At 41.8% G+C, this 24,984-nt stretch overlaps 1 protein-coding gene across 3 annotated transcripts in view; it reads left to right on the top strand.

Annotated features, from left to right (window-relative positions):
• The first annotated feature begins 5,443 nt into the window (after positions 1–5,443).
• Positions 5,444–24,984, top strand: part of Stxbp5 (syntaxin binding protein 5) — a 145,625-nt gene continuing 126,084 nt past the window's right edge. For all 3 annotated transcript variants that reach the window (XM_029483001.1, XM_021173980.2, XM_021173979.2), the window contains exons 1-2: positions 5,444–5,765; positions 7,024–7,121. In XM_029483001.1, the coding sequence (XP_029338861.1) occupies positions 5,613–5,765; positions 7,024–7,121 (251 nt within the window). In that variant the 5' untranslated portion in view covers positions 5,444–5,612. The remainder of the gene's footprint in view (positions 5,766–7,023; positions 7,122–24,984) is intronic.

Here is a 24,984-nt window from a genome sequence, read left to right as displayed (position 1 = left end):
AAGGGGTGGGTGCTTCAGTCAGGTTAGAGACCCGTGAGCACATGAGAGGCACAAGAACATGAATGGTCATGTGAGAGGCCTGTGAAAAGAGAGTGTGTGCACTTGTGAGGGGCACAGGGCTCCAGGATGCTCAACAAAAGGCCCTGATGTGATGTGCATTGTCTTGGCTTGGGGAATTTCCCTTTTCCTGTGGGTTTTGTTTCAGGCAACAGTATCATTGTCAAACAGGTTCCACGAGGGATGAACTTCCAGTGGACAGTAAGGGTGTGGCCAGGGGAATAAAATTAAATTAAACTTGTGCTCAGAGCTTGCTCTGCTACGACATGTGAGTTAATTATATGAGATACTTTGCTGCCAGCCCTTCAGCTCTTAAATCTAATTTTCCTGAGTGATTTAGAAGCAAAGCCATCCTTGGGATAAAATTGAACAAAGTGCTCAAAATGCAATCTTTAAATCTCAAAATAAGGTACCTTAATTAAAACATAGTGAGATACACATTTGTTACCAAAAATGATTCCTATTGTAGAAATGACATTTGAAATACTTGAGAACTTGAAGAACCAATCACCTAAGGGAGTCCTACAGAGAGAACTTGACAAGATTGTTCTTTTGTACTATATACACAGGCACATAAATGGTTCCTTCTATTAGTTTTGCTTTGTACTTTTGGAATTATCTCATCACTTGACCTAATTGGTCTTTATGACACATTTTTGCTTAGAGCTTAACGATACCTTGGAAAAAATGTTAGAGTGGCAAAGGTACTGTGCAGGCTTCTGACGTCTGACTTAAAAGTCTGTCTGATCTGTATTTCTGGAGAGGTTAGAGAGAGCTGGACCAAGATCGCCATGCAGTTGATCCTGCTTGCTGTGTTCAGGCACGGCTTGCTCATTTAACCAATTGTGTTTGTGAAGTCCATTAAGATACACTTAAGGAGTGACTGGAAATTACCTACTCATAAGGCATAACTGTGGAAAGTAAGCTACAGTATGGAGCTTTGCCATGCTCCAGCTGAATTTTGAGGTGCATGCCTTGCTCCTTTTTCTCTCCCTGTGCCATCAGCAAATCCCCCTTGGTACTAGTATTAAAATACAATTCAGAATCTGACTGACAATTTCCACTGTTACCACTATAGCCCTCCTGGCTCAAGTTACCAGCCCTGGCTGGATTACTGCAGTAGCCTTTGAACTGAAGGAGAATGGAAAGGAGGAACTAAAAGTGGCCAGTGGAGAATGGTTACACAGCCACACATTCTTTGACTCTGTGAGGATCTAAATTGTTGTTAAAAGACTTGATTGTAAAAGGTGAAGTCTGTTTAGCTACTTTCCACAAAGGGGGAAGGAATGGAGAGTGGATGGTTAAGGAGTGGAGAGTAGATGGCTATTCAAGGGAGACGGCTGGGGAGTGAGCGGCAGGGTTGGAATGGACATCCTACTTTCTGCGTGCCTGGAGCTAATAGAATGATAGTTGCTGCTCTTCAGCCTCATGTGCCCTGCTGAGTATACATGAAGCCAAATAAACCGCCCAGCCTTATCTCTCTATGACTTCAGAGTTCAGCCAGCCTGGGAGCTTCATAACTCTATCCACAATCCCCAGAATTCCTAGTCAAGGGTTTGGTTCCTACCTCTGAGTCAGTGAGCTGGGAGCAGTGTCACCTGACTGAAAACCCAGGCCCATCATTTTAACGGAATCTAGAAAGCCCTTTTCCAAAGAGGAGTCTGAATTAATTAACATCTATACTGCAACTTGCTAGTAATTTAAATTCAATACTCTGCTAAGTCACACAGTGACTTACTGTCATTCTTATAACCCTTTGGGACTTCATAAACTAAAGTTAAGTCAATCAAAATGACTGTTAGTCAGTGGTGTAGAGTTTATTCACTTTCCAGAAATTCTGCCAATAAAACATTAAAACATAAAAAAAAAAATCCTTACTCTCAGGTTATCTCAATCACCATCAAACTGCCTCTGTATATGACCTTCATCCAACTGCCTTTTACATAGCCTTCGTCAATCTGGTGACTATTACATCTGATAACAAAGACAGGTAGTTTCAGAAATTTCATAACATTCTGGATTTTTGCATTGAATCTCTCTCTCTCTCTCTCTCTCTCTCTCTCTCTCTCTCTCTCTCTCTTCTCTGCATCTGTCTCCCTCTTCTCTCAGTCTGTCTCTCTGTCTCCGTCTCTCTCTCTCTGTGCATGCGTGCTTGTGTTTAGATTTCTTTTTGCTTTGCATCAAGTAAGGCAGCATTGCTTATTATCTCCCTGCATCAGCTAAGTGCAATCTACTTATTGATAAGTTGACAGTGGTCTGCTAGATACAGCACAGTTCATTCTTCAGTAAGTAGGTAAGAAAACTTTGAGAAAGAGACCATCCTTTATCCAAAGATATGACACTATTGAACTGCTTGAAGTCAACTTGGTGATTCATTCATCAAGATGAAATAGAAATGTTGCCGAGAAATTGCTGCAGGTAAAATTAGATGTTTTCTGCTAAAAATTAAATTACTAAATACTATATTACTAAATTTTTACTCTATACCAAATTCTCATATTGTAAAAATTTTTGCATATATTTCTTAAATTTTCTATTCTAATTTTTTTTTAAAGCAACCACTTGAAACTGATTTACAAGCAGTACCAGGAGGGGCTGGCAAGATGGAGTGGATGAAGGTCTGCACTGCTGAGTTGAATAACCAAGGTCAATGCCATCCTCAGACCCAAATAATGGAAGAGTGAACTATCTCCAGAAGGATGTCCTCTGACATCTCTGTCCATGGTCCCTCCATGTGGCACCCACCCCACCCCAAATAAACACATAGGGAAAATAAATAAAGACAAAGTAAAAAAGAAATAAAAGTAATTTGAGGGCACATAATTTTATGTTTGCTACTATAATAGTAACTAGTTAAGGGTCTTATTTTTTTACTAAATGAATTTCTGGATATGTTCCATTGTCATGTAATATTATAAAGCCAATATCTACTCATCTTCAATTCTAGGGCTCTTCTAGATTGATGTCGTGGGCACGGCAGGATGAATTAATAATCTGATGAGATAGATAAGATGAAAATCAAAGCAATAACTCTACAGCAAAATATTAGGGGCCTGGCTTAACTTGGTGGCCCCTTAAAGTTCCCTTTCATCTCAAAGCTCCTGATAGCCCAAGACATTGAGATTTTTGAAAATGGACATTAGGCAAGGCAATGGAGCACTAACACTTTTGTTCGTTCTATCCTCTCCCTCTAGTTAGGTAATAAATCTCATTTCTACACATGAAGCATCTCACACGGTCAATCTGTTTCTGGTGCCTACGTTTGCACAGATAGACAGGGCAGGGACTCAAACTCCTGTCAGGCATAGTGAAGCCAGGAATCTTGTACTTCATCACAAGGCCTCTGGACAGAAAATTGTGATTTCCCTAGAGTTTTTAAATGAGTGATGATGATTTACTCAATAAATTTAATTGATACCTCAGTGGAAAAACATATCATAGAATTCAGGGATGTTATTTACCGGTTCTGTAGTTTGCTCTGTGGAGTCATTTGGATTTTTAAGAATGCTACCTAGGTAGTTCAAATTTTAAAAGTCTCCTTCTACACCCGTGGGAAGATCTTTTCCTCTTGAATCTCTGGATCACTGCCTGCTCGTCAGCTTTAGATGGCTATCCTCATTTCCAGCCCTTCTCTGGCTAATTCAATGTCCGTCATCAGACCCCCACCATTGAACTCATACGATTTTACATTTGGTTATGCGAGGTCGCTCGCTTACACAGCAACCCATTTATTGAAGACAAGTGTTGCGTTTTTAAGTTCTCTGTGCCCAATACAATGTGTCAAACTAGATAAAATGTGTTTCAGAGAATTAAATAAACCAAAGGCTTAGAAGCAAATAGTTTAGGAACTTAAAATAGTTTAGGAAAGACTTTAAATTTAGTTTATTACGTCATCTCCCTTCCGTGAATTAACTTCCTACTTCAACAAGTTTTAAACACATAGAGCAAAGTTTTAAAAAGTTCCAACTGAAAGGCTTCTTCTTGGCGGACAGAACTTTTAGAGAACTACACTTCCCAAAATGCCATGCGCGCCAAGCCTAATTGGTTTGTTTACTATTCTTGAAGGCTAGCTCCGTCTGCCCATAGGCCAATACTGTGAGGAGACTGTCCTGAACGAGAGAATGTAGCCAATAATGAAGCAAAGGGAGGTGCTTCTGATTTTGGTGCGGAACTAACAAATCCTAGCAGCATTTCTGTTTCCACCCCACCCTCACGCCCCGGTAGGGGCGGGGTCTTACTAAACCTAAGATTGGCTTCTTGCTGTACACAACCACCCCAAACCCCCACCCCCAGGCTATAGAAGGTCTTCCAACGATTCCCCCCTTCTGATTATCCAGCCCTATCACCTTTGCTTATAGAATGCACTGGCCAGAAGGATTGCTCTCTCCGCCCTCAGCACCAATTTCTCTCCACCAATGCAAACTTGAACCACTCATCTGTCTCTTAGCACTCTGGGAGACATGCAGGAACATTGGCGGTCAGATCTGAGAAAAAACTTCACCTCCTTCTCCCGCCTGATGATCTCAGAGAGACTCCAGGGGGCTGTCGATTGGTTAATTAAACTGGCAGGTAGACGGGACTTTGTAACAAGGAGTGGCGGGGAGTGCTGGCTGCCACCCACCCTGCCTGCCAAATGGATTCAGGATGATGGGTGACCAAGGTGAGATCGCTGGAGTTCTTCCCCTTAGGGGGTCGACCCCAGTCTCTCCTCCACCCGCCAGCCTCGTTTTACCTCCAGCAACACCTTCATGAAGGAGGCTGGGCTTCTCTCCCTTTGGGTGTCTCTTAGTTGTCATCTTGCCACTGACTTAATCCTTGCCTGGATGCTCCACTGCGAGCCCAGATACAAAGCAAACCCGAAAGCACACTGCGGGAGCTGTGAGTGACAGGGCTGGAGGCGCGGGCCACCGAGCCCGCGGGTCCGCCAGCTGCTGCCCCTGGTCCTCCGCGGAGGATGATTTAAGCCGCCGGCCGGGGGCGGGGGCGGCGGCGCGCATGCGCACCGGGCAGCTCGCTCCGCGGAGGCCCAGCTGCCGCCACCGCCGCGGCCGGCGCTGGAACCGCGGCTCGCCGCCTGCTCTGCCGAGCGTTGAGGGCCAGGGTCCGAGGCTCACGGGAGGCGACAGCGAGCATCCGGGGAGAGAGCGACAGGCGGCGCGGAGACCGGCCCCGGGTGCCCGGGCCATGCGGGCCGGGCGGCTGCGCTGAACGGAGGCCGAACCCGGGACGTGCCGGGGGACTGCCGGGCTGCGGGCCATGGATGCGGCGGCAGCGGCGCGGGACGGCGGGAGCCCGGCCGCGACTAGGTGAGGAGGCGGCGTCCGGCGCCACTGCAGCCGCGGCGGCCTCGGAGGAAGAGGGCTCGCCGCCGCGCGCCCGCCCGCCCGCCCGCCCGTCGTCGCAGCCCTTCCTGTTGGGATTATCTTCTGCTCCCCGCTGCTCCTTCGCTCCCCGCGGTCGAGGCCGCCGCTCGGCTTCAGCGGCTCGGACTCCTCCGCAGCCGGTGCCTCCTCCCCTACCTGGGCCTCGCAGCGGGGAGACCCTTGGGCGAGACCATGAGGAAATTCAACATCAGGAAGGTGCTGGACGGCCTGACCGCAGGCTCGTCCTCGGCCTCGCAACAGCAGCAACAGCAGCAGCACCCGCCTGGGAACCGGGAGCCGGAGATCCAGGAGACGCTCCAGTCCGAACACTTCCAACTCTGCAAGGTGAAGGGAGCGGGGAGCGCGCAGCCCGGCCACGCTGTCGTGGGAAGATTGGGGTCGTTTGAGGGGTCGCTGGGCAGCACCTGGGAGCACGAGGGCAGAGCGCGCCAATGGAGCTCATCGCTCTAAGAAGGCGCCCCCCACCCTTGACAGACGTGCCTTGCTGGGGGATTTGGACAGAGATCCCCTACTTCTTATAAGTCGGTGTCTTTCTCCCTTTCATTAAAAAGCAACCATTTCAAGGCAACCCAACCCTTGCCTTTAATCCCCATCTAGATGCTAGTAACAATGGTCTGGAAATACTTTTTATATTCGCGCATATTTTATTATCTTCCACTGACGTCGAAATTTTCCAGCAGTGTGTGATGAACGTCGTCTGTGGGCAAGGCAAACCTGTTCAACCAGATTTTTTATTTTTTTATTTTTTTATTTTTCGCATCACTTTTTCCTTAGAATGCGTGCGAGCGGCTCACCACCTGAAGTCACAGGATTCTTTTCGCCTGTTTGGTTAAAAACTTAGCGCGGAGGGTTTTGTCAGTGAATTGGCATGATGATTGCCACAAGGTCTTGTATGTAATTCAGAAAGAATGATGCAGCGGATTAATTCCCAGCTGCTAGGTGAGAAAGGCATATGAGCCTCCCTATCCAGAATCGCCTGCTTCCTAGATAGCCATTAGGTCCTTCCTACAGCGGTGGCTTAAAAGCCTACGTACAATTCCGTTCTTATGTCCTAAAATTATTCCGGACGTAATAAAAAAATTACAAGATTATTTTTCGCACCCATTTTCATCGTTAGAATTGCAAATACTGGTTCTTTGACTAAATCCTTCTATTAGTTTCATGACAACTTTTCTTTAGAAATCCCTCCCTTTAGCATTCAAATAAAACCGCGTTTGGGTGATTTCTCATAAGATGCAATACGAATCACACTTCAGAATGATTTTACAGAATTTTTGGACCACTACGAACTTGAGTAACGTGGCGTCAAACAGAATAGTATACGCTATTCATAGAAAATTGCCCTCTGTGAAGTTACTAGCTTTGTAGCAAGGCAGGAGTTTAAATGATTTGTGCTTCTGTGCTTGTTCCTTAGGATAGAGTCCATCCTCCCCCCCACCCCCGAACTCCCCCTTAAAGTGCTAAGTCTGTGTGTGTGCTTTGATCCAGTGTAGTTGGGTCCAACTCTAACTGTGGGCTGTTCTGTTTTCGGATTTTGCCTGCTGTCTTGGTGGGTTCCTGTGATGTCACTGCCCATCCCCAGACTGTTCGCCATGGATTCCCCTATCAGCCCTCAGCCCTGGCCTTTGATCCCGTTCAGAAGATCCTGGCGGTAGGAACTCAGACTGGTGCTTTAAGGCTGTATCCTTTCTTTAAAAAAAAAAAATTCTGTTCGCTTGCTTCATTTTCCCCAATCTGCCTGTATTGCTCATTAACCCTATTTTTCCTCTTTAGTCTAGAGAATGAAGTAGTAAGATCTGTGCTATAAGAAATTATGTGGTGCAGGCTTTGCCTTAGTGTACCTGTGTATGTTGCTGTAAGAATAATTCTTGGCTCTCAGTCGTTCCTACACACGAATCAAAACATCAGTCTAGAGTTTGTTATAATAACAAACTCCGTAAATATAGTAATATATTTATATCTACTAATATTTATATCTAATACAAAAACACACACATAGATAGATAGATAGATAGATAGATAGATAGATATAGTTATAGATAGAGTTGTTTGTAATGACTACAAGATCCTGAGGGGAATGCCCGTGCTTATACTTGGGGACTGTTAAAGCTCAGTGCTACTAAAGATGATGTTCAAAGGCCAAAGTTCAGAGTGCAGGGCACTGTGAGCTGCTTGTTAAAGTGTCATCCTATATAGTGGATGTTGAAATTAACTGTCATTACTCTATTAATTAGAAGCTGATTTGGATTTGATTTGATTTCCACATGTCCATCCAGAAAAAAAAAAAAAACATTATTGTCAAATTAGATTTCTATAAATAAGAAGGGCTAACAAGTTTTAGAGATTTCAGGGCATTGTTTTGTAAAATGCATAGCTATAAATGTTCCATGTTGAAAGACTTTGCCTTCTGTAATCTGTTATGTGTAGCAAAAACTACTAAGTTAGTACATTAGCATGAAGAGAAAGGCTTTTTTTTTTTCTTTTTTTCTTTTTTTCTGGTTGTATATGGATTGGATAGCTTTGGCATAGTGATTTTTAGATTCTTCTCAAGAATTATTTTTCAAGAAAATCTTTGTGATCTGAACAATGAAGATGTTCTCATTTTCTCTTTTATACTATTTATCTTCAATTAAGATGTGTGATTGCCTTTATTCTGACATTTAAACATACTTGACCAGCCCACACTGAGATGCTATGCTGGTAATAAACTGACGAGCCACTAAGTGAGCTCACTGGACATTATTACTGACAAGCAAGGGGCTGGTGGGAGGAGCTGGCCTATTCTATTTACATTGTAGGGTTTTCAGCATTTGATTTAAGCATGAACCAGGAATCTTGCAGTCTTTTAAGATATTTCAGAAGGTACCCTCTATGACATCAGAATATGCCTCGAGTTTAACTTTGATGACTGCTGTCTTGAAAACATGACTGGGGGCTTTCTGCGAAATGTATTTCAAACACTGGCAGTGCAGACCTGTCTTTAATGGTAAAGTCTTAACTTGATGATTTCTGCAGCAATATGCATAAGCTGCTCTTGGCCAAATAGCTAAATTGTCAAGTCTAGAATATTATTTGACTTGAATTGCTTAGATGTTCTTATTTTTAGGAAGACTTTCTATTTTAGTTTTGTAGATATGGATAGTTAATTTTCTCACTGTTCAGTGAAATTCGGTGTCAGAATCACTTGGCATTGTTCTAGAAGTACTGTTTGGAACTGAAAGATTTTTCCCTCCAACAAAATTATTCTTTTATGTGGCTGAAGGAGAAAAATTAATCAGTTATTTTTAGATTATTTTACTTTTCTTTCAAAGTTTTGTTTTTCTTTCTTTCTTCTTTCTTGTTTCCCCTGGCCTCAACAATTTTATTATATAACTTTTTAACAGCTATTTGGTCCTTTTTTATATTTAATTATATGTGCCATCAGCAAGCTGACTCTGTAAAGCAATTATTTGTCTTACAAATACTTTCAACTCTAATTTACATAATTAGCAAGTGCATCCAACAGATAGAGTTAACAAGTCAGGTCTATGTTAATTCCTAGTTCAAAGGATCAGACTTTCAGAAGATCCCTCACAAGAGCCTTTGGGCTTCTTGTACAGTTAAATCTTAGTGAGTGAAAGTAATATGAAGACAGTGAGATTTCCTTCTAGAAATCCCTGCAGAGGGCTGTTTACTGAGTCTCTTCTGCTTTTCCTTCTTAGAGGTTTGCACCAACATTAGCAGATTGGCTTGCTTACCAGCAGTATTCCCCTAGTCATTCCTTCTGTGAGGGCCAACAAGAGCATGCAGCTTTGTTTATTGTGACTCTGATTTATAGGAAACGACAGAGACTTATTTAGCTTAACATGTATATTGAGTTATTTTTCTTTGTTAATTAAAGACATCTAACTGTATGCATCCTAACTTAGAACTCCACATTGTTTTAACGTGCATGTTTCTTACAGGCCTGCCTAGTACCACATTTGTTCTGGCTTCCTCTTTTAAACTGGTTTCTTCTAGTCCTTCTGTGCTTTCCCATTTTAAACTTTTATTATCAAGAATATAGTTCCCCAAAAGAGTATTATTAGGAAAAAAACGGTACTTCTAAATAAAATATCCTTTGATTGATTATATAGCAAAAATAGATAATTTCTCACATAGGACTGGGCTGTTAAGATTCCAGATACAAACATAGCCTGTTTGTAATGGGATACCTTCTTAAAGGGTGGCAGTGCAGACTGAGTTGGCTGTCTTACATGAAGTTCAAAGCAAAACATACCTAAAAGACTGAATGAGTAAGCAATATTTGATATGTAAGGATTGCATTTAAGGGTAGTGAAAATTGAATCCTTAATATGTAACCAATATTGAAGCAAAACATCTAATCTATTTATTGCACATGCACAACACATGACTGATGATACATACCATTCTGTTCTATCAATCATCTTGTCCTCTAAAGAGGACAAGAGCTTGTCATGTATTTATTGGTAAGAAACAGGAAAACACAATATACCAGGTCATATAGTAGTGACATAATTTGTTTTCCTTTTTTTGCCATAGAGAAATAAATAACATTTGATTTTTATGGGTAATCTAGATGGCAACTTTGGGGACATACTGAAGAATGGAGTCATTTAGTGCTGTTATATTTTTTTAGACCTCTCAGTCACAAGTGTAGTAGCAAATTGCTTTATCTTCCTAATTTATCATGGCCTTGCTCATATTTTAACATAATATGCTATCTGTAAACAATGGGGGTAAAATTGGGGCATTTTAATGTTAATATTTAAAGGACTAAGGAAAAACAGAATTTCTAATTAACTGAAGGACAATAATTCGAGAGGAAATTATTGAATAACATCCTTTTCTGTAGACTTGACTTATGGAAAGTTCAGCGCATGGGGCAGGAGTCTTCAGTTGCAGTGTAATGTTGCATACAGGGTTACAGAATGGTGTCTCTATCTGGGAGCTCATTTGGTGAGGTCACAGATATTAGATTATAGACCTTGTGGCCTGAATGCTAGTTCTTGCCTTTTTTGATGAAGGAATTTGTCTTTCTCTTAAAATGAAATTAAAATTAAGGTGCTGTGTTGGGTGATTGAGTCAAGGACAGTTCTGTGAGCTCAGATTTCTCTGTGTTGAGGTGTGTGATTCAAAGGAAATAAGGTATGGCCCTTCTAAAGGCTTCTAGTTCCACTCAAAGGGCTGTGGGACTAGTCCAACTTTGCAGCTAGACACTTGCATAGAGATTCTCTGTCTTTACAGGGTCAGATTCCAGATTGAGTTCCCAGCCCTTGCTGAGCGTTTCTACACACTGGTAGACAAGGATACAGAATGGCAGTGTGAAAAATCAGAGAAGTTCTGAGAGGAAACCCGTGGGCATAAACACGGCTTAGAAAATAATAGCAGATCGAGGGGATGGCAGAGGAGCGTCCTGGTGGGAAGAGTGTCCTTACTGAAAGAAGCGAACTCCAGGTCTGGGGAGCTAGCTGGATTCCTTCAGTGCTTGCAAGACCCATGTTAAAGCCAGGGGTAATGGTGTGTGCTTGGTACCCTGTGCTAGCACAGCTGAGCATCAGGTTCCAGTGATAGACACTAGGTTAAAGTACAAGGCTGACCTCAAGGCTGTACACATGTGCACACATGTGAATCTGCACCCCACAAAGAGTAGCCAACTGAATTTTAGCCTGGAGTGCTATTCCACTAGAAATTATATAAAAACATACTCGGCAGGAAGGAAGTGTGATTCGTGTGCATGTATTTGATCAGGCAGCAGTATCATGGACGAAAGGACAGAGAAAGTGAAACTTCCCGGGTTACAATAATCAGGTGGGTAGTAGTATGGACCCTAGACACATGTGGCAGAGTGGGCTCTGGGAAAGGGCTTGCCTGCTTTCTGTGAAGTCTCGGGAGTGAATCAGGATGAAAGCACCCAAGAAACGACAGAGCATAGCAGGAACAATGTTGAGTTGGAAATTATGTCACCTTCTACTTTACTGTAGTACCATTCTGAGAAGGCCGTCTGGGCTGGCTGCTTTTAACATGAGAATTAGATACCTTTTTATCTGTGATATGGTGAATTTTATAATTGAATAGATAGCGTGATAACTTTTGGGCTTTCTGCATTTCTCAGTAGTTTGTAGCGGATTGGGCAGTTTAATTCTGTGAGTTTTGTCCAGCATGTTAGGAACATTTATAACTGGCTCTCACCTACTAAATGTCTCACGTCAGCTTTTCTGTCAGTATGACCCACTCCAGGCATATACGTCAGATGTGTCTGATTGCAAATAACTGTCTTTAGCGTAAGTTTTCCATTAGTTAAGAAGAGTCAGTAACCCACCTCATGAGGTCGTCAGGGTTCGGTACAAGTAAACGTGCGTAGCTGTTAAGACTGGGCAGTGTGCTGGCTGTTTGGCGAATGCTTGACTATGGCTGCCATTATTATGAGAGCGCTCCACAGTTTTGGGTTTCAGTTTGTGTTTCTTCATCAACTGCATGAGAAACAGCTCTGCTCTAGGCCTTAGAATGGGCTCAGTTTGTAATGTCATCAGCTTTATAGCTGATGCAGTCTTTGAAGAAAAGGTCATGAAAAGGACTGGTTTTTGCTTTAATTTTGCCATTTGTGTAATTTTTTTCCTGTCTATGGATGTTTCGGATGCATGTGTATCTGTCCACCATTTGCATTCTGGGAGGCCAGAAGAGGGCAGATAGTCATGAGCACTAACCATGCAGTTAGTGGGAGGGAATGGAACCCAGTCTTCTAGGTGGACAGCTAGCACTCTTAGTCTAAGTGAGCCCTTTCTCTAGGCCAGCTTTGCCTCTTTTTTTTTTTTTTTTTTGGTTTTTCGAGACAGGGTTTCTCTGTTTAGCCTTGGCTGTCCTGGAACTCACTCTGTAGACCAGGCTGGCCTCGAACTCAGAAATCCGCCTGCCTCTGCCTCCTGAGTGCTGGGATTAAAGGCGTGCGCCACCACGCCCGGCCTCAGCTTTGCCTCTTAAATGACTATTCTCTTCTCAACCATCAGTTCACAAAAATTGCTATTAGATATAAACAGTGCACATAAATGCTCTTACATACAGTTCTTATTAAATTAATATGTAATGATTCTCTACTTTTAAGATAGCATTAGAATGTTTTGGCTTCCTGCTCATTAATGCTATTTTTCATAACATAATTATACTACTGAAAGCACGATTTGGAAATAAAAGTGAGGTAAGCTAGTTGGAAATTAGCCAACTTCCATCTGGTCTTCCCCTGTTAGTGTTATTCCTGGGTGAGCCCTTGTCATTTGGAACGGAACTGTGAAGAAGGAAGTAACTTGACGTGCTCTCACATTTGAAGTCTGCCCCCTATTGAAGAGAACTTTGCTTAGAAGGAAGATCAAGTCTCATGTGAGCTGTAAGGTACACTTCTCAGCATACTTCATAAAAAAGCAAGAAGCAGGACTTCCAGAAGCAGATTGGCAGTGCAATTTTTTTCTTGTGATGAGAAATATAACATGAAAGAAAGCCTATGGACTTGAAAAACAGTGTTAAATATGGAAAATTGATTTTGTGCCTTAAAGCTATTTTGTTTTAAATAAAATGACATAGTTTTTTCTGATAGTCTCTGCTTCCCATTTGAATTTTAGCATAATTCTTTTTAAAGTCCTGTTGCTATTGTAAAGGAGTAAATTAGTGTGCAGTATTGAGACTGATTTTATATGGCGTTTGTTTCTTTTGCTGTAGGGAGGCAATGGAGAGCAGTGGTTCTGTTAAGTCCTCCTGTGCTGTGATGCTTAGTCCTCTCTGTGGAGGACTTGAGGATTCTTTAAGCTACTCTTGCCTAGAGTACTCAGATTAAGTGTTCTGAGTGCCTGTCACTCCATATGGCCTGCTTTGTTTTGTATCCCTTGAATACATCCATAATCCTTCAGTAGATGCAGAAGTGTTTACAGATGAGGTCAGGACAGAGCAGGTGAAGAGATACAGCGTTCACATTGAATATGGACTTGGCAGACAAGCTGAACACTTTTCAGTACCACTAGGGAAGCTTGCCTTTCTTTCTTGAGGATTAATTGAGGTGTAAATTTACTTGTAACACGGTTTCTTTTTTTTTTTTTTTTTTTTTTCGAGACAGGGTTTCTCTGTGTAGCTCTGGCTGTCCTGGCACTCACTTTGTAGACCAGGCTGGCCTCGAACTCAGAAATCCGCCTGCCTCTGCCTCCCGAGTGCTGGGATTAAAGGCGCCACCACGCCCGGCTGTAACACGGTTTCTGATGACATGGTTTTGCCTCCTTTTTCCTTCCTTGTGAGACAGTGTCTCCATGGAACTCTGGCTGGCTTGGAACTTCCTTGGTAAGGTGTTCTACAACTCAGAGACCAGCCTCCTCTGTATCCAAGTCCTGGGGTTGTTACAGGGCTGGCGGGTTTACTACTCAGGATGGCCACTGTCTTCCTTGAGTTGCTGGTATGTAAGTTGGTTCTAAATTTGGTAGCAGCAGAGTATCTTGGAATACTGATTAGTGTTTCTATACTTGGGTATATATGAGTGGACTGCAGGGTGAAGTAGCATTGCCCAGAAGGTAATCTTTGGTCTTTGGTGCTGTTAATTTGGCTTTAATGTAATGCAGTGTAAGAGGCATATTATTTACAGAGAAACAGTTCGTTATCAGACTGTGAGTGCTGAATTTTTTTTTTTTAACATGGTACTTCAATAAGCATTCTCTGAACTGACTTGCCATTTCACTTCCACAGAATACAAATCCTTAGCATTTTGGGTTGGCAGATTAAAAGGGAAAGGTTTGGGGTTAGCCTATTTCGCCGTGTGCTGCGTTTTGGATTTGAATGCCTTTATTAAGGAAGAGCTTAAGCCTGTGTGTGCTGGGAGGCTGCTGATGGAGCAACAGAGTAAACACCGGTGTCGTTTTTTGTTTTGTTTTAAATTAGATGAGTCCCAGGTAGCCCAGACTCACAGTCCTCCTGCCTCTACCACACCTATGCGCTGGAATATGCTTGGGGCACTACACCTGCCTCTATACCCTCCCTTTTGAAATTTTGACTTTTTAATAAGATAAACTAAGAATTTATAAAATTGTAATCATAAAAGGTTGCCGGAAAGTGCTTGAGACACCCTTCCAGGAGACATATGCAGCAGGTCAACAGATTGTGTATGGGGAAGACATGATGCCATCAGAGGTGTATTTCCTGTAAAGGTGTTCTCGAACCTCCCGTAGGACTAAAGGCAATTATCTGCATATGTTTTCCTTTTAGATGCTTTTAAAGACCATCTACATGACAGTTATCCAGTTTCAGTCTTAGTAATTCTAATTGTTTTTATTTTTAAAAACTGTGGTATTAGTTTTGTTTGTCGCGTATCTTTTCTTCTTCTGGCCGCGGGTAGAGAGGAAGCTTAAGAAGCTTAGAGAGGTGGGCACAGCCGCTGGTGCAGGCTCTGCGCAGTGTTCCCCAGTGGGCATGTGCTTGTGTTCAGTGATTCCTTTCATTGCCTAAATATCATTATGCACGTGTGTGGGCACTCACACATGTGCGCATGCATACACACACCACACACACACATACACACATACACTCACGGGCATATGGTGGTCACATGATTCCATGCTACCTGTAGGCATCTTTTTATTCAGCATTAAAATAGAAATTTCTACATTTCATTCTTTAACTAATACAGATATTGCATGTCTGAAAAATTATCAGTGTTAATATATGTACAAAGTTGTAGCATAGTCTCAAATACAGCATGCCAACAGAATCGGCCAGTATCCTGAAGTTAGCTGGAGACAAGAAGCAAGGCAATAATCAGTGTTCAGTTGGCAATCAAGACAGAGGAAGCAAGCAGAACTCTCTTCAATCAATTTAATATGTCCACTAGTTAGGGTTATGTATGTATTTCTGCTCTTGTACATATATATTGAAAGTAATGTCTATCTTTACTTCAGGAGTCTGCAGCAGTAGCCATAGAGGGCTAACTAGTAAGTTGTTTTTTAGATGGTAGGGATGATCATATGGTCTTTGTATGGTCTACCTGCTTGTAACACAAAATGTGTCAGAGACAGTATGTAAAGGGTTAAGTATGCTTGAATAAAACTTTATTTCCAAAATCAGGTAGCAGGTGGTAGGTTTGGCTTATAGTAAAAGTTTTCCAGGCACTGCATTGATGAACCTACCTTGCTTTTAAGGCACATATGTAGAGGGTTTGTAGGTAAGAGTTATAGCTGATGTTTTTATATTAAAGCTATATAAATTTTACCATTATCCTAATTGAAACAAAAATTTTAGTAATTTATAAGCCACTTTTAAAAAGTAATCAGTAACTTCTCATGGATTCTTAGTATTCTTTATACAAAGTTAAATTATTTGCAGAAGTGCATTTCAGTCCCAAGAAAGGCCTTCATGTCCTTGCCATTGATCTTAATTGGCATGATGACGAGAGTGTTTTGGGCCATTCGCTGGGAGTAGCTCTGCAGTCATGGCTCCTCGTGGCCCCCAGCCTGCCTTACTTCTCATTCTTAGATTTAGGTAAGAGATGCCTGAGTTTGTAGCACTTAGGGAGTTAATTCTTTTCATTCCTATGATATACATAGATACGCATAAAGCCCTCAGATAGATAGCTTTAAAGGTACAAGAGAAGGAAAGCATCTTACTGACATATTGTGACTTCCCAGATGCGTCCATATTTTTATTAGAAATGCCATTCGCTCATGAAGGAGGCAGCCTGGAAAATACCTAAGGTAATGAAAGCATAGACACATAGGCTCCAAGAGGAAATTCAGACACTTGGTTAGCTCTTGAGATCAAGTATGTTACAGACACACTGCCATGAAAGAGAGAGAGTGTGTGTGTGTGTGTGTGTGTGTGTGTGTGTGTATGGTCTACTATTGGCAACTAAAGTTGTAGGCACTTTTTAAGATGATACTTTATAGAAGCTCTCTGTATCATTTTCCAATAGTAAATATAGATATAATTTCAGAAAATCACCATTTCTTCTTGCTTCCGTGTTTCTTAGTATTAACCCTATGTGAAAGTTGTATATTTCATAGGCATTGAAAAGTGAAATTGTTCTGAACATATTTATTTACATTTACTTGTGCTGAGTTTTAATTCACAATAATCTACAGTAAGTGAGATTGTCTTATAATGGGAGAATGAAACTTTAAAATAAGTAGCTGGGGGTTTTGATGCTATGTTAATCTTCATTTGAAAAATGAGGATTGCTCAAAGCATGATGTAAAGTGCAAGATAGAACCAGTCTTAGAACATATGTGGTCATTACAAGATGGAACCAGTCTTAGAATGTGTATGGCCATTATAAAATAATTTTTCAACCTTAGTTACTTTTCTTATAGATTTGATTCTGTTTCCCTTTTGAGTAACTGTCAGTTGGAACATTTGATGCTTTTGCAGGTGAGATTGTCTATTGGGGGATGGTTAATTCTACTCCTTAAACAGCACCTTGCCCCAACATCAGTGCCCCTGTTCTCTTCGAAAGAATACTTGCCAAAGAGAGAGAGTGAGTTGGCACTTTGTGGCATCAGCTACTGAAGCGCCTTCTGCTAAAGGCCTTTACTTTGTATAGTACTTTTTATTTCTGTCTTTGAAAAGAAGACAAATATAAAACATATTGAAATGTATTTTGTCATCTACTCAGTCTATGGACTACATTTCTTTCTTTTTTTTTTTTGCTTACATATTTTCTTTTTTTTTTTTTTATTTTCAAAATTTTATTTGCAATCAGAAAAATTTACTCTTTATGACATGGATTTACAGATTTTGACAAATGGCCTTTGACTCAAGGGCCTTACCTCCATAGAGAACAATTCTAATCCCATCTCATCATGTTCTCTGCTGAGGGAGCCCTTCCCTGTTACCCAACTTCTGACAACTATCAGTCTGTTTTCTAGTTTACCGTGTGGCCTGACTACATTTCTTCTAATGTGTTATGTTTTTCTTGTAAAATTAACTTTGGTTTGTTTTGTTTCCTGATCCTAGCTAATCTCAAATTCACTATGTAGACTAGGCTAGCCTTGAACTCACAAAAATCCATTTGCCTCTGCCTCCCAAGTCCTAGGATTAAAAGTATGCCCCAGCACAGGGGGGCCACTTTGGTATTCTTGGAGAAACAAAGGAAGTGAGCCTTTGGAGAGCACCGTGGGTGCGTCGCTTCTGTGCGCGACTGTACATTGTTCGTTTAACCTAGTCAACTGTTCTGTGCGGCCACATTTCATGGTCGACTGAGGAAGTAGTTCCTTTAAAAATATCAAAGTGCACCGAAAGCTACTTTAAAGCAGTGCCTATGCAGAAGTGCAACTTATTTTCACCTCCTGAGAGATATCTTAATTCCAAAGCAGTAACCATGAATGAACACATTTAACCATTCTATCCTGTTTATGAATGAAGAGAAGTCTTACCAAAGTAACCAAATGCCCCTTTCCATGCTTAGTGCACTAGCCACTTGTTAATATGAAGCTGCAGTCATGGGACTGCACTTGCCCACAGTCCAGAGACCCAGACCAGATTGCAGGTGCTTGCTTCTTCCATTTACAGTAAAGAGGGGCAGTTGACTGTCTTCAGATAATGTGAGGCTTTGTAATACACTGTTAAAGCTTATGAACTTAAAGAGGGTTTGGCATTCCTACTATTATTACTACTACTACTGTTGTTGTTGTTGCTGTTGCTGTTGCTGTTGCTGTTGCTGTTGCTGTTGCTGTTGCTGTTGTTGTTGTTGTTGTTGTTTTCAGACAGGCAGGGGCTCACACTGTAGCCCAGGCTTGCCTGGACCTGCTGACAGTCCTACCCTAGCCTCCTGAGTATTGGGATGCTTGGGACTGCATGTGTGAACCACCATGCCTGGCCAAGTTAAATGACTTTTCTTTCCTTCGTGGTTATTTTGAGCATTTTTTTTTAACTTCAGAAATAAGACATAGTAATTCATTTAAATGACAGACCAATAGAATATTAGCCTTAAGAATCAGCAGAAAAAAATAAAGTTCACCATTTTCACTGTGAGGCTGTGGCTGTCTTTTACTTAATATATTAATGTCAGTATATTAAATATATAATATCAATATATATTAAAGACAGTTCAGATTTCCCATATATTTTCGGCCCACCTTTGCTAGCATCTCCAACCAGAATGCTGCCTTTGACACAGCGGTGAATTATGATAGGCATGTTCTTCTCACCCGGCCTGTTACAGCATGACCGTGGGGTTTGTATATCCTGGTGCTCTGTAGATTCGCCAGATCAGTGATGGCTGGCACACATGCATGGCTGCCTATGACATGAGGAGCAGCTTCAGTGCTCAGTCTTCTCAGCTCTGCCTGTAGTCTTTCCTCTCCCAGCCCCAGTCTCTCCACTGCCTTTTCAGAAGGTTTTGCCTTCTCTAGAAAGTCTTACAGTGGCCCACACATCATTTATTGTTTTCATTTTGGTTTCTTTCACTTAGTAGCACCTTTAAGTTTCTGCTCTTAGAGCATGTAATAACCTGTTGTCTAGGTGTGCCCTGGAGATGTCCAGTTGGTGAGAGAGCATCTGGACATGTGCAGTGCCCTCTCAGTAAAGTTTTGTTCAGGGTGTAGAGGTTGGTTCTATTTATGTAGATCGTGTCTTATAGCCGCTCTGAGATATCATTTACTAATACTACACCATTAGGATTGCTACAGTTTTACAGTAATTCTTGAAGTTACTTGATAATGGCAAACCTCCTTTGATATAATTTTAGATATTTTACTTCTCTACATAAGCCTTAGCATGTTTTTTGTTGTTGTTTGCTTGTCTGTTTGCTTTTTTTATCCACAAAGTAGCTCAGAGGGGGATTATATTGACTCTGTAGGTCAAGATCACAAAAGTTGACCTGTTCATATTATTTATGGTCTTTATCCACAAATGTGGAATATTTTTTCACTTACTTCTACTTTGATTCTTTGAGGATAATTTTGTTTCATCATACAGATTTTATATATTTTGACTTCCTATTTAATTCATTTTTGAGGTATGTGTGTATACAAGTGAATAACACTTTGTCTTTAATTTGAGGTTCTACTGGTTAGCATACAGGAAAATGTGTTATATCTTTGCACTGATGATGTATTAGCAACAGCTGTGTTCTGTCTGAACAACAGATGACCATATCATCTGAGTCTATTCCTCCTAATGTATAAACCAATTGTTTTCTTAATGCATGGATTTCCAGTGCAGGGAGAGAAGGGTGGTGAGAGGGGACATATGTGTCTTGTTTCTGGTCAGGGAGAAAGCTTTGGATTTCTTTTCATTAAGTATCCAGTGCTTTGGTTTTAATGTGTGCCCCTTTGAGGTTGAGGTTATTAAATAGTTACTATATCCTAGTTTACTGACATTTAAAAAAAATCAGAAACATACATTTAATTTTGCTTTTCTTGGATCTGTTGAGGCAAGCATAATTTTTCTTCTTCAGCTTTTTGTTGTGGCGGTAACAGTTGCTGTTGCCTGTGAGTATGGTGTGTAGTATTTATGTGTGTTGTAGGTCCATGCATATGCCTGCTCAATACTTGGTCCCTGTTGATGGCACTGTTTGCGGAAGTTGGGGAGGTATGGGAAGCATAGCCGTATAGAAGGTAGTATGTCACTGTTGGTGGGCTTCGAGAGTTAAAAGACCCAACACTACATCCTCCTGTTGGAAGTGTTCCTCCACTGTTGTCCACCTTACTGTTTGGAGACAGGGTCTCTCACTAACCTGGAGCTGTTTGACTAGACTCTGATCATGCAGCAAACTCCTAGGATCTAATTGCTTGTTCCCCCAGGTTGCAGATGTGTGGCGGCACACACAGAGGTTGCCTGGGTAGAGGAGATCTCGATGCAGGTCTTCCTGCTGGCCCAGCAAGCACTCTACCCACTCAGCTACTTCCCCACCTTGGATCTTAAATGTTGACAAACTATGCATTCATTACTCTTCTGTTGCTGTGATAAAATACCATGGCCAGGAAAGCTTAGAGAAGAAGCAGTTTACTAGCACTTGGTCCTGGAGGGTAGGAGTCCTTCATGGCAGGAAGTACAGGCATGATGACAGGAACGGGATGCTCACCCGTCTTGAAACGTAAGCATAATGCCAAGAGCGCCACTGGAAATGGCATTGGGCCCTTTACCTCTAAGCCCACCACACTTCCTCCAACAAGACCATACCTCCGAAATCTTGCCAAACAGCACCACCAACTGGGGAACAAATGTTCAAACACAGGCGCCTACAGAGGACATTCCTGTACAGACCAACACACCGCCAAGCTCCAGTACCATGTGTGATTCCTGTTTGGTCATGCTTTGTGATTCATGTGCAGTTGTGATTGTGAGAGTTGCTGGTCTGTACTATCTTATACTGTGTTCTTGTGGTTTGGGGATTAGGGTGAATGGCAACTTGTAAATTACATTAGGAAAAGGCCTCTCTGTTTATGTCTAATGAGTGATATCGTTGAGATAGTATAATTCACCAGTGAACCCACTTGATACTGGTGCTTTGTGTTTTTAAATTTTATTTTATTTTATTTTTAAAACTTTTTTCTTTTATTGGATATTTTCTTTATTTACATTCAAATGTTATCCCCTTTCCAGGTCTCCCTTCCTGAAACTCTCTATTTCATGCCCCCTCCCCCTGCCTCTCTGAGGGTGCTACCCTACCCATCCACTCACTCCCACCTCCCCACCTTGGCATTCTCCTACACTGGGACATTGAACCCCTTCAGGCTCAAGGACCACTCCTCCCACTGACGTCCAACAAGGCCATCCTCTGCCACATATGCGACCAGAGCCATTGGTCCCTCCATGTGTACTCTTTTGTTGGTAGTCCAGTCCCCTGGAGCTCCAGGGAGGTCTGGCCGGTTTACAGCCCCAATGGTGCTGCAAACTCCTTCAGCTCCTTCAGTCCCTTCTCTAACTCCTCCATCGAGGACACTGTGCTCAGTCCAATGGTTGGCTTCGAGCAACCACCTCTGTATTTGTCAGGCTCTGGCAGAGCCTATCAGAAGACAGCCATATCAGGCTGCAAGTCCCAGTCAGCAGGCACTTCCAGCATCCCGCATCAGCAATAGCAGCCAGGTTTGGTGATTGTATATGGGATGGATCCCCGGGTAAGGCAGTCTCTGGATAGCCTTTCCTTCAGTCTCTGTTCCACTCTTTGTCTCCATATTTCCTCCTATGAGTATTTTGTTCCCCCTTTTAAGAAGCACTGAAGTAACCACACTTTGGACGTCCTTCTTCTTGAGCTTCATATGGTCTGTGAATTGTATCTTGGGTATTCCAAACTTTTGGGCTAATATCCACTTATCAGTGAGTGCATATCATGTGTGTGCTTTTGTGACTGAGTTACCTCACTCAGGATGATATTTCAAATTCTATTCATTTGCCTGTGAATTTCATGAAGTCTTTGTTTTTAATAGCTGAGTAGTATTTGTGTAAATGTACCACATTTTCTGTACTCATTCCTCTGTTGAAGGACATCTGGGTTGTTCCCAGCTTCTGGCTATTATAAATAAGGCCGCTATGAACATAGTGGAGCATGAGTGCTTTGTGTTTTAAGAGACTTTTAGTTTATTTCTTTACCAGTTGCTGGCCTGTTTACAATGATTTTTTCTTTGTAAATTTTGGAAAATTGTGTATTTGGTTGTTGTATTTCTTCTATAATACCTGAACTATGTGCAACAGACTGTTCATGGTGTTTCTTAATTATTATTTCAGAATATGTGGGAATTTCAGTGATAGTTTGTATTCCTGACACTAGAGAATTATGTGTTTTTATTTGTGTTTTTATTTTTAACGTGATTGGTATGACTAAATCTTCTTCCTTCCGTCCTTTTTCCCTTTTTGTGTATGCTTTTAAAGATACAGGTTTGCTGCCTTTTTCAGACTGGCTCCAAACGTTGAACTTAATGATAAGTCTCTTGCTGTAGCCTTCCTTCCAATTAGCTGGAATGTAGGTGTGCGCCTCTGTGTCTGTAAGGTCTTCATTAGTTTCTAACATTGAGTGCTATACAGTTCTTGGTCTATACATTTGGATAAAATGTATTTTTCAGTTTTATGAAAATTAAAGAATTTTATTTTTTGAGATTTCTTCTTTGACTTCTGTGATACAGCTTTGTGTGCGTTATTTACCAGTATTTCAGAAAATTCCAGCTATCATTTTACACTTTCATTCTGTGGTGGCTCAAGTGCAGATACTGTTCAATTTCCATTGGTTTGGTTTGGTTTTGCTTGTGCCTGTGTGATGTGTGTGTGTGTTTGACTATGTGTGTGTGCACGTGTGTATGTGTGTATGTGTGCATGTGTGTGTGTGTGTGCAAGTGTGTATGTATGTATGTGTGTGTATATGTGTGCATATATGTGTGTGTGTGCAAGTGTGTATGTGTGTATGTCTGTGCATGTGTATGTTTGTGTTCACATGCATGTGGAGTCTTGAGGCTAACATCAAAAGTTTTCCTCTGTCATCCTTCCCCTTATTGATTGAGGCAGAATCCAGACCTTGACAGTTGGCGAGTCTAGCTGGAAGCCTGCTCCTGGGGTCCCTTGTCTGTCCTTTCTAAGTGCTTGAGTTACAGATGGCTGCTGTGCCCTCAATATTTGTGTGGGTGCTGGGGATCAGAATCCATGCCTCTAGTTTGCCTGAAAAAATACTTTATCCACTGAGCCAACTTCCATCCTTGATTTCTGTTCTTTTAATTTTTCTAAGGCATTGTCCTCTTTTGCTTTTATTGCTGTGAAAGAACACCATATCAGAAAGTAAGTTGGGATCAGAAAGCAATAAAAGGGTTTATTTCACCTTCAGATATAGTACGTCCTGAAGGGGAGTAATGGAAGATCTCAGAGAAGGAAATGAGGCAGAGATGATGGAGGAAGGCTGCTCACTAGCTTACTCTCTCTCTTCATGGCTTGTGGAAGAGGAATTTTAATCCAGCAACAACATGGCTGCTCTGTCAAGGGATCACATCCAGAGACCTAGGTCTTTATGACCTGGCTGAGATGTAGACACATCCTTTACACACACCATTAATCTTAAACAGTGAAAGTAAGGGTAGTTTGTAGAAGGAAGCAGCCATGTTTGAAAATGCTGTCTAACTGAGGGGCAGAAAAAAGTGATGAATCTGAGAAAGATTTGACAGAATAGGACATGCCCAGCTCTCACAAGAGGAGAGAGGAACGAGAGGCAAGCAGCCATTTTACCGGGACAGTTTTACAGAGACAGATTGCAGAGAGAACAAGCTAGACACAGGTGACAACAGAATGAGCCAGATTTGTTGAATCCACATATTGAATATACATATTGCCAAAGTTAGTATGAGGCCAAGCAGAGCAATCCAGTCAGAAGCTGCGAGAGCCTGTTTGAGTCAGTCAGATTGGAGAGGAGTTGGAGCCAGAAGAGCTGAGTTGAATCAGCAAGAGTTCAGAAAGAGCTAGAAAATGTGAGTCTGCCCAGCAGGAAGTCTTGGAGGCTGAAACATTGTAGGTCTAGGTTAGTAGAGAGATGCTGGAAGCTAGGCATTCAAGATTCTGTTTTGCAGAAGACTAGATTGTATGGAGGCTAGAAGCTTCCAGGCCAAGGCCTAGGCCTAGGGATAGATAGAACAAAAAGAAACACTCTGGACTCATCCCAAGGCTTGTACTCACACCTTGACAACTCTCATTTCATCTCTTCATCTGAGGAAATAAAAGCAGCATTTATACCTGTTCAGCCTGCTTTCTTATACTGCTCAGGACCCAGGTTGAAAAACAGCAAAACAAACCAACCAACCAAACAACCACACCCACCCACTCCAGGGAGAAAAACAAAAACAAAAACAAAAACTGTCCAGTGTGTGACTCCCCACAGTGAGCTGGGGCTGCCCACGTCAGTAATTAGTCAAGAAAGTGTTCCACAGATTTGCTTGCTAGCAATCTGATGGAGGCATTTTCTCAACTGGGGTTCCCTCTTCCGAGATGACTCTAGCTTGAGTCAGGTTAAGAAGAACTAACCAACACAGGTGTATTTATGCTCCCCCTGAGAAATAGGCTGGAGTGTCCTGAGCTGTTGTGTCTGCAACTGCACAACTGAATGACACAGCATTCTGTTGTCACCAGCTGAGGGCCTGCTCAGTCTTTTATAGTTAGGACCTTTATTTTTGATCCTGCTTCATCTTCGACTTTTATCCTCCTATGAGTTTAGTTATATATTCTATAATATATGGTTCCTTTTCCTTTTTCCTCTGTTTAACAGGTCTGTAGTTCCTTCCTTTCTCCTTTTGCTTCTTTTTTTTTTCTAATATCTTGTAGTAGTTACCCTAGATCAGTGGTTTGCAGCCTGTGGGTCATGACCCTTTAGGGGGTTGCATATCAGATACCCTAAATATCAAATATTTGTATTACAGTTCATAAGAGTAGCAATTTTATGATATGAAGTAACAATGAAAAGAATTCTATAGTTGGGGGTCACCATGACATAGAAACTGTAGTAAAGGACCACAGGATTAGAAAGGTTGAGAAGCACTGCCCCAGACAGTGAAGTGTGTGTTAACAGATAACCTGCATCCATTTTCGGAGAAAACCATTGTCTTAGTTGGGGTTT

Source organism: Mus caroli, chromosome 10 (assembly GCF_900094665.2).
Source record: "Mus caroli chromosome 10, CAROLI_EIJ_v1.1, whole genome shotgun sequence".
NCBI lineage: Eukaryota > Metazoa > Chordata > Mammalia > Rodentia > Muridae > Mus > Mus caroli.
The sequence above is the reverse complement of the archived record's forward strand: the minus strand, read 5'-3'. Positions and strand labels throughout refer to the sequence as shown.